An 18,358-nucleotide genomic window follows, 5' to 3' on the forward strand; every position below is an offset into this window, starting at 1 on the left:
CTCTTGATACAGGATTAGACTACATTGTCTGGAACGTAAGAAGCCTTAGATGTAGGTTTTCAGACTATGCTACTTGGAACGCATGAAGCCTTGGGCATAAGTTAACAGACCGTATCAAAGGGCAAGCCTTAAGATGCGGGTTAAGGCTATGTCGCTTGGAATGCATGAAGTCTTGGACACAGGATTGTCAGGTGCATGGCTAGTGCCGTAAATCCTAGGGGGAGTGTTTTGGAGAACGAACCAAGAACAAAACAAGAACCAAGAAAGTACCAAAAAAAAGAGAAAGATCAAAGTCTAGAATATGGATCAAGATCCTAGTTCTAAGGATGAGAACCAAGAACCAAGAACCATGGTACTAAGGCCCTTAAAGAATAACCAAGCTTTCAGAAATCCAGGGACCGAGGTCCTCAAGATAGATCAAGTTAAGAACCCCAAGTCAAGAATAAGAACTAGAGGGCCTAAGTATTTATAGTAAGAGAAAGAACAAGAACCAGACAAGAACAAAGAATGTGGTACCCTAGCATATCAAGGACATAATTAACAGCCTACAAGTAGGCTACTTCCTGAGTCTTTGTACTCATTGCTTATTCTCCATTTTTTCTAGGTGATAAGGAGCTGGTCGAGATCGGTCGGGAGCAGACTTCGAAGTAGGTGCCATAAACAAACCTCACCCATCGTCCTCTACCCTTTTGTCTTAAAATGTTTTGTGTATGTCTCTTATTTTGTATTTTAACTAATATGTTGTGTTTTAAATTCCTTTGCTTTATTTCAAGAAAAATTTACCCGTCTTTTAGAGTTATCGAGTCACCCTGGTCCTTACAAATAAAATATAAAAAAAATAAAAAATTACCAAAACACCCATGAGCTTCGAGATATTTACGAAAATGTCACTAATCAGAAAATCAGATATGTGACTGTGAGCAATGAGCAGAAAATCATTTAAATCTTTAAATCCAACCGTTGGATTTTCACCAAATTTGAGTATGTTCTAGAGGACACAAAGCTCACCACATCCAACGACAGGAATTTAAATTAGAAGACGATAACTCAATGATCGGAGATGATATTTCCGACGGATAATCCAAAAAACTCAATCTTCAAATCACGATGATTTTGGAGGTTTCAACTTCTCGTTAAGCTTCCCCTATAAACGAAACAAGAATCGAGTGTAGTCGAGCTTCCAATCGCAAGTAATAGCCGTTTTTGGGTCTCCTACTCTCAGATTTCTTCTAAATTTGAGAGCAATTGTCCACCATTTCCCAAGTGCTATTTCCTTCCATTTAAATAAATTTGAGATTTCTTTAAACTTATCTAATAGGATATATGAGTTTTAGAGATAATTGTTGGATGAATTTGGATGAATACTATATTTATCGAGATAATAGGATATATGATTATCGAGATAAATGATTTTACTGTTCGAATGCTATGTATGATGTATTATTATGTTATGATGATGATGAAAAAAAAAAAAAAAAAAAAAAAAAAACGAAGGCGAAGGTATAAAATGAGAGAAGTTTATAATTTTAATTGATGTAATATTTGTTTCCCTTGATTAAAATGGTGGGTCCAAATTCTCTTGTTCTTCCTTCTGCTTTCCTTTCCCTTCTCTTTCTTTCATCGTCTCCCGCGATCTCTTTCCTCTCCCTCCTCTCCAACGTTTAACCCCAACCCCACCTCCACGCGCCGTCGACAGCCTCTTCTCCGGCGAGAAACGCGCGACGGCGACGGCGCTGAACCAGATCTGTGTGTCTGACAACACCTACGTTGTGACGAATCCCCCCACTGCCACGCTACCAACGCCCAACTCCCCGTTTCGTATTGCGCACCGTCGCGATCTTTCACCATTCTAAATTTCGTATTCAAACCCAATTGTCTGCCGAAATTGTCTGCAGCTCAATTGTGCAAAACCATCACGTGATTCCGGGATCCTCTGCTATTCACTGCTCCTACCAATACTCAATTGGATCCTCTTCCGCGGTCGATGACGAGGTTCTTATAAGCTTGGCCTTTGGATGACAATTTAATTCTTCCTATTCCTGTTTCTGATCAGTTTCTATGTGGATCTTGCAACTTCACTTTTCTTGTATTGATTTTCCGTTTCTTGCATTATGTCATCATTGGTGTGAGGAAAATGAATGAATGAATTGTTGCGTTCATCGAAAATGTAGCTCACTGGGGAATCCCTCCGCCCTCGTATCATATTGCTAATTGTCAAATACTGTTACCGACTAAATTTGGTTGATTTCGTAGTTTTTTCTTAATGCTCGAGAAGCTTTTATCAGTCAATTGAATTCTTTGTTCTTATTTATTTTTTCAGTATTAGCTGGGGACTTTATGTGCAAGCATTAGCTGATTGAATTGTAGATCTATCGTTTGTTCTTGAATGGCGTGGTTTAGTGGGAGGGTTTCTTTGGGTAACTTTGCGGATCTTGCTGGTGCGGTAAATAAGCTCCAAGAGAGCGTGAAGAATATAGAGAAGAATTTTGACTCTGCTCTTGGGTTTGAAGAGAAGCCGGAATCCAGCAGTGATGGTAATTACTCTATATTATGTTGCTAATTATCATTGGGTATTTGGTTGAACATTTTTTTCTATAATGTGTAATCTGTAGGAAAGCTCAAACGATGCAGGGATGGTATTTTTCTGCTGAGACAGATTATTATGAAATGGCTACTGTGATTAAAATTTCTATTTCATATGTGCTGGAGTCTACCGTCTAGAAAACTTAGTGTTGAATAAAATCAAAGAGGGTTTTGTTCCAAATCCTTTTTCTTGTAAAGTTGGAACTATTGAGGCCACTATTTTCCTTGAATAAAGCACAAAATGCTAAATTAGAAAAGTTGGTTAATAAATCTAACTGCCATGAATCGAAGTTAATTTTTTTCTGTGGTTGTGTGTTCCTAGTTGTTCTTGCTCTGCCATCATTAATCCATGATTCCTGAAATTCAGGAGCTGGTCAATGTCTGTACTATCATTGCCAGTTCTTTAGCCAATAGTTTTTCATGTTCTCTTTATATCCTTGTAGCTCCTGGATTCTGGCAATCAGCTTCTGAAGGGAAAACACTCTTCGATCCAGTCAGGGCGTTAATTGGGGAGTCATCAGAGAAACAGGAACTGCCATCTTCACCAAGCCCCCCTGAAGTTACGGAGTCATCAGAAAAACAGGACCCTTCACAGCTTCAACATGATTTGAATGAAAAGGAAGGCATTGAAAGTGAGCAGTCAGTTCCTTCTCCTTTAAAGGAACCAATTTCTGAAAATGATGTTGAAGTTCCCACAGAAAAAGATGACGAAAGGTCAGACGTACAACAGGAAAGCCAAGGAGAAGCAGAGTCTGAATCACCAGTCATGCCTATTGAAGTTCTTGGATCTTCTGTCCAGAACCATGAAGTATTGGAATCTTCTGCTGAAGCCAATCATGAATCACCAAGAATGTCTGTTGAAAGTCCTGAACCCACTGCTGAAATTTCAGATTCCATTCACAATCTACAGCAGAAAGAGATTTTAGAAGTGGAAACTTCCGAACATCCAGAGATTGGTGCCAAGTTAGGGGGAACGGATGTATATCAAGATGAAGGAAGTAATGAGCTGTCGGTTGAATCTCAGAGTTCTTCTGATGTGCATAGCAGAAGTACTGAAGAAATATTGCTAGCAGATAGGACAAATGAACCAATGGTTGAGGTAGAGAGCACCGATAAATTAAAATCAGAAGTAAAGGAGCCCTTAAAACTGATTCAACAGGTTGAAGTTGAGTCATTTGATGATAACCAGGGTGAAGGTGGTAGTGAAACTTCTAGCGTAAATTCTGGTAGCACTGAGGTAAAAGAAGGCCCTCGGGAATTGTCAAGTGCCCCATTCTTTGAGGACGCTTCTCCGCGAATTTCTAGTTCAGATTCTAATGTAAGTGATCTAACAATTAAAGCAAATGAAACGGAGCAGCAACCTAAAGATAGTGAGACAGAAACCAAAAGGCAAGGTTTGAGCTCAGAGGAAAATATACCTGGTCATTTAGATTCTGCGCATGAACTAGAGAAGGTGAAGGCTGATATGAAAATGATGGAAACAGCATTGCAAGGTGCAGCAAGACAAGCTCAGGTACTCCATGTGGCAATACATTACCTACAACCTTGTAGATAAAGATACTCTCAGGTCGGAGGTTTGAATTTATCCACCCTACATGGTTTTGAACTCTCAAGAAAGATACATTTTGAGCCTGGAGCTCTTTTACATGGTTATTCTTGCTATTGAAAATGGACTATATTTGACTGAGCTGCAGATAATTGAGATTAGATTGTCTAGGGTATCTTACCTGAGAAGTGGTCTTTTGAGATGTTCCTTTCCTTATAGTTTTCTCACTTATGAAATCATTAATCTGATTTCCTGCAGGCAAAGGCTGATGAGATAGCGAAATTGATGAATGAAAATGAGCATTTGAATACTGTGATCGAAGAATTAAAGGTATTTTATATTTTCATGTTAATCAATTAAGATCTTAATTTGTTATCCTTTTTTCGAGCAGTTAGGTGTGGTGGTTGATAGAGGAAGGCCACTTACTTAAGGGGCACTCTAAGCAAATACAAATGAATGAACTTGAGATTTGATCCATATAACCTTGTACCTAACACAAATCTTATTCTGATTATTTTCTGCACTTGCCTTCTCACTATTCAACTTTTTGATCCCTTGTTTTAGCTCACCATCCAAGCCCCCCATACCGTATAGCTTAGAATTTTCGAGCAATTGGAAGCAGCTTTCGATGATGAGACCGATACATTGATATTATGCAATCGTGACTGTCCATCTTTACCACTCTTCGTAGCTTCTTATCTTAAGTCAGAAGTTCATAACGAACTAACAAGTAAACTATCTGGATAACAAACTAATTAGTCAGCTGCTAGTTTAACTGTAAACAACGACTAGTTTCAATAATTAATTTACAAATAACCCTACATCATGTTACTGACATTTTTTCCCTCTTGAAAGTGTGGATGGAAAAACTATCTCAACAACTGAATTTGGTCAATTAATAGTGGAGGCCTAATGCAATTTATGCCTTTTGACCTGTTTTCCTTGTTGATTCGTGCCACTTCATTTTTCTCACTTGAACAAACTCATTTGAATTTCATTATGAAAGCTTGGCTATGCCCATTTCTCTGACATTTTTGTCTTCATTTGTGAATATTCCCTGCGTAGAGAGAGATGAAAGATATGTTACTTACATTCCTTGTTATTATAACAGAAAAAATCGAGTGATGCGGAAATTGAATCGTTGCGAGAGGAATACCATCAGAGAGTCTCAACTCTTGAAAAGAAGGTTTGTCTTTTCTTTTTTATATTATTGGTCCAACATCTTCTGTATGAAGTTTAATCTTGATTTTACTAAAAGTAGTTAAGACAGCTTGAGATTTTCGAAAACCTTTTGTTTTCATCACCCATACACATTTCTTTCCCATGGGCCTGATTTATGAAGTTTGAACTCCAATTGATGGCATTAATAACCATAAGTTTAGAGATATACCAAGCATCAATGGAGTTTGTCCAGTTGGGACATGATTTACTTAAATCACTTTCTCGTAGAAAGTTAGCAACTGTTTCGGAAAAAAAGAAGTGAGCGAGTGTGAATTATATTCATATTTTATTTCCCTTGGGTGATTTCTAATGTTTTTGGATAGTAACATTACAGGTATATGCTCTTACTAAGGAGAGGGATACACTTAGGAGGGAGCAAAGTAGAAGGAGTGATGTGGCTGCTCTTTTGAAGGAAAAAGATGAAATAATTAATCAAGTTATGGCAGAAGGTGAGGAACTTCTTAGTCTTTTCTTATGTATGTCTAATGGTATTTTCTTACATCTAATTTCTGCAGAAACGAAAATTCTTTATCCAAAAAAAAATTCTGCAGAAATGACAACTTTATAGTTGCTTTTCTTTTTTCAGTGGGTATTGTGGGGGAATAAAATATTTGCTGTCTGCATCTCACATTCGCTCAGTCTCTGTCCTTTTCGTTTTGAAATATTTACACCTATGCATGTTAGAGTGTCCTATTAGGCAGTTTGTCTTCCTATTTGATTAACCATTGAGAATATTTGTCTACCAACCAGGCGAGGAGCTTTCAAAGAAGCAGGCTTCTCAAGAATCTCAGATTAGGAAATTAAGGGCCCAGGTATGCTCAGTCAACTTTCACTGAGATTTTTGGGAAAAAAAATTATATTACTCAGACGAATACTAATTTAATTGGTTCTGGAGGCTAGATAAGAGAGCTTGAAGAAGAGAAGAAGGGATTAATTACCAAGCTTCAGGTAATTGAATTGTCAGGTTCTTATCATATTTCTGTAGTATGCTTTAGAATATTTTCATTGAATCAATGTGGAGGTACAGAAGGTTTCATATGGAATTTTATCTTTCCAGAATGTATGGTCTGTTGCACCTATCATTTGCAATGACTTCATTTCTTATGCATCTTATACTTCAATTTCAGGTGGAAGAAAATAAAGTAGATAGCATCAAGAGGGACAAAACTGCTACAGAGAAATTGCTGCAAGAAACAATAGAAAAGCACCAAACCGAACTAGCAGCACAGAAAGAGTACTATACAACTGCCTTAACTGTTGCCAAGGAGGCCGAAGCGCTAGCAGAGGCACGTGCAAACAGTGAAGCCAGAACTGAGCTAGAAAGTCGTCTTAGGGAGGCTGAGGAACGTGAAACAATGCTAGTTCAGACACTTGAAGAATTAAGACAAACATTAAGTAGAAAGGAGCAGCAGGTCTTCTTTGTTCTTCTAAAAGTTTTCATTGTAGGAAAGTGAGCTAAATTAAGAAATTTCAGACAGATGACTTTATCATTAATTTTTTTCTTTCTGCAGGCCGTCTTTAGAGAAGACATGCTTCGTAGGGACATCGAGGACCTTCAAAAGCGTTACCAAGTATGTTGCATTTCCTATTCAGTGCTTCTTTTAGTTCTTCCGACTACACTGGACCTGGGAACTGGAAAACATAAAGGGAAAATTTTGGAAACAATCTCGTTATCTTCCTTTATTTATATCCTAGTAATCGTTGTTTTATAGGCAAGTGAGCGACGTTGTGAGGAATTGATCACTCAAGTCCCAGAGTCCACAAGGCCTCTTTTGAGGCAGATTGAAGCAATGCAGGTCAGTACATCTTACAATGCATTTGGAGATTTATGTTGATCTTTATACTTCAAGTTCAGGCTATTGGACTTATCTCTTAACCTCTCGTGATCATAATAGGAAACAACTGCTAGAAGGGCAGAAGCGTGGGGTGCTGTTGAAAGATCTCTTAACTCTAGACTTCAGGTTATTTTGAGATTTATTCTGTGCTATATACCATTTGCCCAGCATATAGACATGTCTTTATTGATTTTTTATTGAATACACAGGAAGCAGAAGCCAAAGCTGCTGCTGCTGAAGAGAGAGAACAATTTGTAAATGAACGCTTGTCCCAAACCTTATCTAGAATTAATGTTCTCGAGGCGCAGGTTCTTATTTCTAATGATTTTCATCATCCACCTTGCCTTTCAAATATTACCTTTCATCAGAATTGTATTGCAGGTCTCATGCCTTAGAGCAGAACAGACTCAATTAAGCAAAACCCTCGAAAAGGAGAGACAGCGAGCAGCTGAAATCAGGCAGGAATATCTTGCAGCAAAAGAGGAAGCTGACACTCAAGAGGGTCGTGCAAATCAACTTGATGAAGAAATCAGGGATCTTCGAAGGAAACACAAGGAAGAGTTGCAAGAGTCTCTTAGGCATAGAGAGCTGCTGCAGCAGGTTTTGGTTCTTATATGAACTCATAACCCCTTTAACCTAGGAAGTACAGACTCATCTATAAGTGAAAGTTTCCATGTTAGGTGCACATCTGGGTGTGAACACACCTTGGACATAAATCCAACATGCAACACACTGGAACATAGTTTGACCGAAACGCCTTTTGGAAATACCAAAATACCTTGTTGTTTTGAAAAAAAAAATGTTATATACGTGAATATTGACACTTTTGGACACTTAGATAACCTAAGACACTTCTTGGACTAGAAATAAGCTGTTTAATTGTTAAAATTTGTTTACATGGACAATTTTTTCTCCCAAAAATATATTTTAGTTCATGTTTTTTATATGTCATGTTTATGCCATGTCTTTGCTTATGTTTTCAAGTGTTTTACTTACTTTCTGTTTTTTCGACTAAAATATGTTTCTATTACTCATTTCCACTCGAAAGAGGATTTCAAGTATTGATTAATCAAATTGAAGATGCCATGTCCTTGTTGCAGATTTCAGTATCAAACACTTTATTGTCCGTGATATAATCATGTCCTTTCTCTGACCTACTATCTAGCAATCAAAACTAAATTTCTGGTGTTTAAAATATTAAGCTTGCATAAGAGTTGTCTGTTTTACTTGCTAGGCTGGGTGGGGGCATTTTATCATCTGTTGCAGGAGTTTAATTATCATGAAGTTTCTGCATAATTTGTGTGTTAAACTCCTTTATTCATTACTTGGAAATTTTGCTTTTCTTCAATCTCTGACAGGAGATTGAAAAGGAGAAAACTGCCAGATCAGATTTGGAGAGGAAAGCTCATCTCCATTCTACTGCTGTGGCTGATCATAGCCCCATAAAACGGCATAATTCGACTTTTGAGAATGGTATGCTTCTTTGTTTGCATGACATTATTTTTCAGGGTGTATTTCCTTATACCATTACTCGTGCAGGTGACTTGGCACGTAAGCTCTCAAGTTCTACTAGCCTAGGAATCATGGAGGAAAGCTATTTTCTTCAAGCGTCTTTAGGCTCATCTGAAAGTTTATCTGATAGGAAAATTGCTGGGGACGTAGCCATGAGTCCATACTATATGAAAAGCATGACTCCTAGTTCTTTTGAGGCTGCTCTCCGTCAGAAGGAAGGAGAACTTGCATCTTACGTCTCTCGATTGGTTTGTCATTTTAATACCTTGGAACTCTTCAATTCGCACATGTTACCTTACTGCATTGTCTGCATTCCTTATATTACATTTCTAGGGTTTATAAAAGACTTTTGGTCTCAAATACTTTCATTGAAGTAAAAATTTTGTTCCTAAATTTTTTATAGTTCATGTACCATTAAATATGTGACTATTTAGTCTTTATAATCTATATGTAATTGTAGTCTCCCTAGTATAAAGTTCGTATTATTGAGTTCCTACTGACTAGAAGAATTTGATCAATGTGAAGAATTGAGTTTAGTATATAATGACTTAGTTCTGGTAGTTTTATAAACATATGATCTTCAAATAGTGTATTGATCTACATATTTGAGGAACGTCATTAAATCTTAACAAGATTTAACATGATTGAGTTTAATGTTACACTTCTAATTTATAGGAATTAAATTGTTACTCAAGGCTAAAATTATTACTTCAATAACATAAAAATATAAGGACCATAAGTGTTTTATCCCATATTCTATTTAGGCAGTGTTGTGGACATGTGGTAGTTAAGATTAGAGTTTAGTGCATTTCATTCTCCTTTCCTGGGAAGGGATTGTAGAAATATTAAGAAAATTATATATTCAATCTTTTAAGCCCCATTAGTTCAAACTTTAGCTCTATTTTCATTTATATTTGACCAGAAATCGCTGGAATCTATCCGTGACTCTCTTGCTGAGGAGCTAGTGAAGTTAACGTCACAGGTTGGTATTGATTCTTCACATGCTATTCTCTTTATGCCATTGAGCTTGATGCCACTTGCGCTGACTTCACATTTGAATTGATTCTCTTGACGCGCAGAGTGAGAAGTTAAGAGCAGAGGCTGCTATGTTACCTGGCATACGAGCAGAACTTGAAGCGCTAAGGAGAAGGCACTCGGCTGCGCTAGAGCTGATGGGAGAACGTGATGAGGAGGTAAAATAACAAATCTCTTTAGTGTGGAAATCTAGATAGATTGTACATGTGGCAAAAGCACAATGCTTGCTCCTCCCCTATTTAGATTAGTTTATCTTATAGTGGTAGTGCTTTTTTTTTTTTTTTTTTTTTTCTTTTTGGTTATTGGAAATTCACGTTACTTTCATCAAAGCCACCAGAGCAGGGAATCACTAGAATGAATATAGTATCGCATTATAAGAAAGAGAAGAATCTATCTTAGATTGTATCAATCAAACTGGGATAAAAATTTTGGCCATTGAGGTCCTATTCTTATGGCTGGTTGAAAAGGGTTCCTAGTGATGCTTGGTTTCTTGTGAGATCTTTGGGGTGAGTGGACTAACAAAGTGTTTTGAGGGTTGGAAAGGGTTCCTAGTGATGCTTGGTTTCTTGTGAGATCTTTGGGGTGAGTGGACTAACAAAGTTTTTTGAGGGCTGGAAAGGGTTCCTAGTGATGCTTGGTTTCTTGTTAGATTTCATGTTTCTCTTTGGGGTTCGATTTAAAGATCCTTACGAAAGTCCGTAGACACTATTTTGTATGGCTAGAGCTTCTTTCTCTAGTTGGGCTTCTTTTTATGGGCTTACTTTTAAGTATCCTTTCTTTCATTTTTTTCCTCAAAAAAGGCAATGCTTCCACAAGGGGACAGAATTCATGTGCAGCTGAAGGTTCCTTGGAGTTGTCTGGTTACTGCTTTTTAGGAGCAGGTTAGTTACTGTATTTGAGTAGGGTTTGAAACCCAGTGTTGGCTACGTTTGCTAGGGGTGAGCTGGTTGGGCCAAAACCTGGTGCTAGATATGTGTTTGGGAATTAGACAATGAAACGCCATGGCTAGGGGTGAGCTGGTTGGGCAATCCTATCAATTTTATTTACACAACCTATGGTTTACAAGCTAGATGGTGTACCTAGATAATAAAAATAGGTGAGGACACCGAACTTGTGAGATCCCACCTCGGTTGGAGAGGGGAACGGGTGTAGAAACTTCTCCCTAGCAATCGTGTTTTAAAAACCTTGAGGGGAAGCCTAATTTCGTCCAAAGAGCGCAATATCTGCTAGCGGTGGGTTTGAGTTGTTATAAATGGTATCAGAGTCCGACACCGAGCAATGTGTTAGCGAGGAGGTTGAGCCTCGTAAGGGGGTGTACACGAGGTGGTGTGCCAGCAAGGACGCTGGGCCTCGAGGGGGGGTGGATTGTGGGGTCCCACATCGATTGGAGAAGGGAACAAGTGTCAGTGAGGACGTTGGGTCCCGAAGGGGGGTGGATTGTGAGATCCCACATCGGTTGGAGAGGGGAATAAAACACTCTTTATAAGGGTGTGGAAACCTCTCCCTAGCAGACGCATTTTAAAATGCTTGAGGGGAAGCCCGAAAGAGAAAGTCCAAAGACGACAATATCTGCTAGTGGTGGACTTGAGTGTTACAGAACTCATTCAATTCAAAATATTTTGGACGAAGGTTCGTACGATTTGCCAATGTGCTTAAAATTTGGTATGATAGGAAAAAATAGGTTAACTTGGAGTCTTTTTCGGTCTATCTTGATCGTCCCTCATCGGACATGGAAGTAGAACAATAATATAACACCGTCTTCCCCTTCCCGTGACACATAATTACAACGAAACAGGTTCGTACGATTCAAAATGTATGCCGGGCAGCTCATGTCTATTTTATACAACAGAAGTGCGTTTTATTTATATCCTCCAATGACTGTAATTGATTGCTGGTGCAGCTGGAGGAACTTCGTGCAGATATTGTTGACTTGAAGGAGATGTACAGAGAACAAGTAAACTTGCTTGTGAACAAGGTATTTAGTTTTGCATAGTTTGCTATACAAAAGGCTTTACTGTTCCTAATCTTCTCCACTCCCTTGCAGATTCAGACGAGTTCATCAATGGGTACAGCCTGAGAAGTGATTTTGTATAGCACAACAGAGCTATGCAAGTGGTTAAAAACAGGGCCATTGCGATCGAGACGGGGGAGTATTAAGATTTTGTGCATGTACTGAACAGTATATACTTGAACCGAAACTGAAATCTTTTTGAATGTGTTACATAATTCCCAACCGCATTGTAATTTTACAGTATACCTTCATTTTTAGTGTACTTGTTACAGTATACAGTGATGGTTTCAAAGCTTGAATAAGATCCAATATATTTGACTTATGAATTATGAACATTGTTGTTCTAGTAAAGATGTCTAAATGATACGGAATTTAAAATAGTGTTCAGAAGATTTCTATCATTTTATCCTTTATTTTTGTTTTGTTTTGAACAATTAAAGGGTTTGTGTAATATCACAATGCCGACTTGTGTGTTCTTACGATCACGAAAAGAAATATAATTTGAATTCATATACCAATATATGCCCGTATAATTATGCTTGGAGAGGTAATCCATGATCCGTGTACACAGAACATGTGCGAGGTCTCATATGTAAAATTATGCTACCGCCTATGATGCATATAATACTTCCATACTTGATGAGGCTATCATACATATTACATGCATAGATTGAACATGCTCTATAGGGAGAACGCACAGGAGCTAACAGAGATAACATCCATCAATCACCTAAAGAATAGAATAGATTACAAGAACTCATCCTCCTTTCTAACATAGGAGAAAGTGTATAAAACAAACCTTTATCACAAATCTCATCATAGAGACAATTTGGTAATTTCTTACATGATGCATAACGTACTCATCCATATTACCCAACTCGTATTTAGTCATGCATATTCTCTAGCTTAGCATAATACATAATACAACACGCTCCTCGAACATCTCGGGCATAATAGTTACAATAACATGTAGTACATACTCCTCCAAAAAAAATGCGCTTCCGAAGTCTTAATATGCATTTCTAACCACCTAAGATAAGAAATGCTCGCATGTTTGCACGTCCTAGTGATCCCTACAAGTATTAATTACCTAAAATTTAAGTTGTTACTTACTTGAATGATGCTTGGCTTCCCGAGCAAGCTTCTCTACGTGTTGGGAGCTCTAAAATTTCTGAAATTTCTCTCTCTCTCTCTCTCTCTCTCTCTCACGTGCTGTCATCTGCGTATTCGACTCCTTCGTCAAAATTTCCATATTTCTAAATAAGTTTTCGATTCTTTTCTATTTTCTTTAAATTTTAATAACTTTTTTTACACCACTCGGAAAACGTAACTTTTGATCTATCTTTACTAAGGTGTTTTTCTCATAATTTTTAGCCAATCAACAAGAAATAATTGAGTCCAATGATTGTCAAAAGCTAAAACTTACAAAATATTTCAGCTTTTTGATATTAATCGGAATTGGACTTTATGGTCCGAATCTACTCCAACTTTTTTCATAAAACTTGTGCAAAATTCCTCTAATATCACCCTGCTGAAAATTCAGAACTTAATTTCAAGAAAAACTCATCTCAAAAACCCTAAATCCCAATTTCCTTTCTCTCTCTCTTTTCCTTTTCTTTATTTCTTTTGCTTCATCATTTACCATCTAATTAAGGCCAATGCAAACCCCTAATTAGAAAAGGGCCAGAATGATGTGAGTGGTAGAAAATTTGAATAAGTTTGAGTGTTAGAAATCACGACCCTCCACAATAGTATTATATTATCCACATTGAAATAAGCTCTTATGCCTTTATTTTTTGTTTCCCCAAAAAGTCTCGTACCGATGGAAATGTATTAGCAGATTTTAACTTTCTCTCTAGCTCTATCTCAAAAACCCTAAATCCCCCTTTCCTTTCTCTATCTCTATCTCTTTTAATTAAGAATAATGCAAACCCCTAATTAAAAAAGGGGTTCACAATCACCGATTTACCCACTCGGGCTTGACTTTGACCGATTTTCTCAACTGTAAAAGGAAAAAAATAAGTATTTAATTTCTTGTTGGACTCAAGTGTTGTAGAAAAACTGTATGGTAGAAAGTTTGAATAAGCTGAGTGTTAGGAATCACGACCCTCCACAATAGTATGATATTGTCCACTTTGAGATAAACTCTCATGGCTATGCTTTTGGTTTCCTCAAAATGCCTCATACCAATAAAGATGTATTTCTTTCTTATAAACGCATTATCATTCCCTAAATTAGCCAATGTAGAATTCTCTCCCAACAATCCTCCCCTCGAACAAAGTATATTATAGAGCCTCCCTTGAGGCTATGGAGCCCTCGAACAAAGTACACCCTTTGTTCCAACTTGAAGATTCTATTTGATAGCATGTTAGGAATAACTCTCCACAATGGTACAATATTATCCACTTTAACTATAAGCTCTCATAATTTTGCTTTTGGTTTTCCCAAAAAAACCTCGTACCAATAAAGATGTATTCCTTGCATGTACCCATGATCATTCTCTAATTAGCCAATGTGGGATTCTCTCCCAACACTTGAGTGTCACAGTCGTACATATTCAACTGTACGGCGTCGTGATCTTGACATGCTCAAGACAGGGGAACCTAAATCTCATATACGTAAACCATGTTAAACATACTCATAAACCACGTTAATCATGCTGGTACTATAACTCAAAAATGGTGTGTGGAAAAATTGAACGGAGAAGGAGAGGACATGCTATAGGTTTGGCTTGAAACAAAATGTGTCTTGTCTTAATTATTTTGTCGGAAAATTATTGGGTGAATTATTTTTTAATTTGGAGCAATGAATTAAAAAGAGTACATTACTATTTTTTTTTTTAATTATTTTAAAGAGTGAATTGATAATAAAATAATATAGGAAATAATGTAACACACAAATATGGAAAATTATCTAATGAAAAATAACTAATTAATTGCTAAAAATAAATCACAATTATTATATAAAAAAATAATAATAATATAGGAGAACAAAATAGAGTTTGGATGATCTATATATATATATGTTACTTCAATAAATCAACCCACAAATTCTTTATTCTTTATTCCACAAATTGTTACCAATCCTTTTATGATGACCCGAGTCTCTTCTGATCTTAATCCTTCATTTGTTCCTCCTACTGTTAAAGTAAACGCATCTGCGAAAATATCAAATCAAACCAGTGTACGAGATCTGGAAATTATAAACCTCCTGTTTGGAAACATGAATTCATTGAATCATTAAAGAGTGAATTCAAGGTATGAATCATAGAAATCTTTAAATTTATTATTTCCTTTATTTATTTATGTTTAATTTTGAAAAGAGTTGATTGTTACTTGTGGATTCGAATGTGGTTTTTAGGGAGAAATGTTTGTTCAACGTTTCGATGAATTAAAGGAAGAGGTTGGTATGATCATGAACCAAATGATAGACGATCCTTTAAAGCAACTCGAGCTCATTGATACTTTACAACGACTTGGAATCTCATATCATTTTCAAAAGGAGATTAAAGATGTATTGAAAAGAACATATAAGAAGAGTTGTAAAAGTGATGATTGGAAAAAGAATAATTTGTATGCAACATCACTTGAATTTAGACTCTTGAGACAACATGGATTCAATGTTTCACAAGGTATTAACTTTCTTTAAAAACTAAGTACTATTTGTTATGAAATGTTGTAGGATTATACTTTGAAAGTTTTCACTCGGATGGAAGAAAATAAGATTGGTAACAATTTTTATGTCAATGTTATATTGAAAGACGTGAAACTGTTAACATGACAATTTTTCCAATTTAGACAATACATATTTATTAATTCAACAACTTTTAATTTTAATGACAGAGGTTTTCAATAACTTCAAGGATGAGACGAAGAACTTTAGCACAGAACTATATCAGGATTTGAATGAAATGTTATCATTGTATGAAGCTTCGTTCTTAGGTATAGAAGGTGAGAACATTTTAGAAACAACAAAACATTTTACAATAAACTATTTGGAAAAGTACATGAGATCGTGCAAGGATGAATATGAAGTATCCATTATTAGACATGCGTTGGAGCTTCCCTTACATTGGCGAATATCAAGATTGGATGCAAGATGGTTCATTGATATCTATGAGAGAAAAGTAGATATGAACCCTATTCTTCTCGAAATTGCTAAATTAGATTTTAATCAAGTTTAATCTATCCACCAAGAAGATCTGAAATATGCAAAACATATTTATACCGCTTTTAATCTCAAAATATATAAATATTTAACTCTCTTCTAAATTATAATTTTAGGTGGAATGTTGATGCAATAGATCAGCTTCCCGACTATATGAAAATATGTTATCTTGGTCTCCACAATTCTATAAACGAGATGACTTTTGATGCATTAAGAGACAAAGGAATTGATGTGATCCAATACCTTAAGAAAATGGTATGAATTTGATTATAATATACTTTTCTAACTTTACATCAAAATTATTATGTAATTTTTATAACGAATTTAATTTTACAGTGGATAAATTTTTGCAAAGCTCTTTTGTTGGAGACTAAATGGTATCACACCGGCTATAAACCAACATTGGAAGAATATCTAGACAATGCGTGGATTTCAATAGGGGGAACAGTAATGTTAGTTCATGCATATGTTTTTATGACATCTTCAACGTTCGAGAACATGGAGAGCTTGAATGAACATGATATAATTCGATGGTCTTCTACAATTTTGCGACTTGCTGACGATCTAGGAACATCAACGGTATGAAAACAATGTCTTATTATCTTTTTTAAAAGCAATAAAAAGCTAAGTATACGAATAAATAAGACTTTTCCAGGAATGAAATTCAATATAAATTGCTCAATTTAACATTTTAATACTTCTCTTAACTAACATAATTCGTAACTAACATAATTCTATGATTTAAATTTTATCTAGGAAGAATTAGAAAGAGGCGATGTTCCAAAATCAATACAATGTTATATGAAGGACACAGGAGCATCAGAGAATAATGCTCGTGAATATATAAAGCATTTGATTGATGAAACATGGAAGAAGTTAAATATGGTTGAGGTCGAGAATTCTATTTTTCTTCACGTGTTGATCAAGAGAGCTAAAAATGTTGCTAGAACAGCTCAATGAGTGTATCAATTTGGAGACGGACATGGCGACCAAACAAATGCTAATGTAATGTTTCTATTTGTTCGACCCATTTCAATTCACCCATATGGTGAATAATTGCCAAAGGTTAATTAAGTAAATTCATTAGAATTTACACAAGGTAAAATTATGTAGTTTAAACTTCCATTTTGAAGAAAAAATAATTTTTTTTTAACTCATCCATCTAAAATTTACCTCTTTTATTGTCAATTTATATAGTTTTTATTTCTTTTCATTTTAAAATTACAAGAAATCAATTCTGGATAGAAAAATGTCAACATTTGGGTGAAAAATATTTAAGAAGGTTTTTTTGTTCGAAAAAAAAAATTAAATTATACGAAGTTAGCAGGCATTTACCCTTTATTTTTATTATATGTAATATATTAAATATTAACTCAATAATTTTAGTGTTTGTACGTTTAACTCTTTAGTTAATTATTTTTTTATTCATTAATTATACATCATTTCACTTAAAATTAAGAATTCCCCTCCGGTGCACTATAAGATAAGTTGTGTCCATTAAAATGTACACCCCAAAATTTAAGGGGTCGAAATACCAAATGTGGCTCAGACTATGCAATGCATGACTCACAAATGAAGTATATAAGACATGTACATTAAAAAATGGGGAATGGGGGTAGGGATACATAGTGTATAAGGACATGTGAACTACAACACTCGTGGACTCGACAGATACTCAGGGCCGACATTCCTTTGTGATTGTTGAGCTTCCAAACACCCCCTCGCCTTGTCCATCTTCAGCATGGATCTGAAAAAACGGAAAGTAGAACGGTAAGAAATCTACTTGTAGGCTCTCATCGCATCCTTGACCTGAACAAATAACCATGGTTTATTTATAGGCTCTAGGTGCGTCGATGTTGTTGTGCATAGACCTTGTATCTCATTAGGCTTTGCAACAATGTTCAGTAACTGGAGTTAAGGCGTTACTTCAAGAACACTCTCAAAATCTGGTGGGAACAACATGGTGAGTACTAGTTTGCTCGTCATCCATGGAAGATAGCAGACAAACCTGTCCCATAGGCCATGGAGTCGCCCAATGTCAAGGGTGCTACCCCCTGTGTACCAGCTCTGCTTGCTATCCGCATGATCAACACCTCCCATAGGTCGGATCCTTTGTGCAAGGTAGCCAAGTAAAGCACTCTTACTCAAGTCACACAACCCTAACCAACCTAACGCCTAGCTCAATGATACCAAATCAGAGCGAAATAAGTGTGGAGGCTCCTCAACGTCATACAGTCTAGTACCAACCTATGTGGTAACTTTATTCCCTCTGGGGTTAACAAGGTGGTTGTGTAACAACCATAAATTTTCTACTTAATCTAAGGTTGCTTGTGTATGCATATAATTTAATGCAAAATTACTTCATTTAAACTCTCATAAAACATAACTTTCATCTTGAAACACTGCCATGGACTTTCGTGTTCGAAAATATCTTTAAAACGATACAAA

At 36.3% G+C, this 18,358-nt stretch overlaps 1 protein-coding gene and 1 pseudogene across 1 annotated transcript; both read left to right on the forward strand.

Annotated features, from left to right (window-relative positions):
• Positions 1-18,358, forward strand: part of LOC111777715 (myrcene synthase, chloroplastic-like) — a 70,507-nt pseudogene that overhangs the window by 43,715 nt on the left and 8,434 nt on the right.
• LOC111777111 (golgin candidate 5) lies at positions 1,551-12,065 on the forward strand. The gene is made up of 20 exons (XM_023656554.2): positions 1,551-1,992; positions 2,321-2,534; positions 3,027-4,096; positions 4,388-4,459; positions 5,241-5,315; positions 5,685-5,799; positions 6,101-6,162; positions 6,251-6,298; positions 6,478-6,762; positions 6,862-6,921; positions 7,063-7,146; positions 7,246-7,311; positions 7,395-7,493; positions 7,567-7,785; positions 8,544-8,658; positions 8,725-8,945; positions 9,620-9,679; positions 9,777-9,890; positions 11,633-11,707; positions 11,777-12,065. Exons 2-20 carry the CDS (start codon positions 2,387-2,389, stop codon positions 11,807-11,809), a joined length of 3,021 nt encoding a protein of 1,006 aa, XP_023512322.2. The 5' UTR covers positions 1,551-1,992; positions 2,321-2,386; the 3' UTR covers positions 11,810-12,065.

The sequence above is a fragment of the Cucurbita pepo genome, chromosome 16 (genome assembly GCF_057944985.1).
Source record: "Cucurbita pepo subsp. pepo isolate OVF chromosome 16, ASM5794498v1, whole genome shotgun sequence".
Taxonomy (NCBI): domain Eukaryota; kingdom Viridiplantae; phylum Streptophyta; class Magnoliopsida; order Cucurbitales; family Cucurbitaceae; genus Cucurbita; species Cucurbita pepo.

Excerpts from the sequence above, each read along its gene's own strand:
- LOC111777111 (XM_023656554.2), top strand. The coding sequence starts at position 2,387 with ATGGCGTGGTTTAGTGGGAGGGTTTCTTTGGGTAACTTTGCGGATCTT. Across the intron at positions 6,922-7,062 it reads ACCTTCAAAAGCGTTACCAA|GCAAGTGAGCGACGTTGTGA; the intron begins GTATGTTGCATT and ends GTTGTTTTATAG. Across the intron at positions 7,494-7,566 it reads TTAATGTTCTCGAGGCGCAG|GTCTCATGCCTTAGAGCAGA; the intron begins GTTCTTATTTCT and ends ATTGTATTGCAG.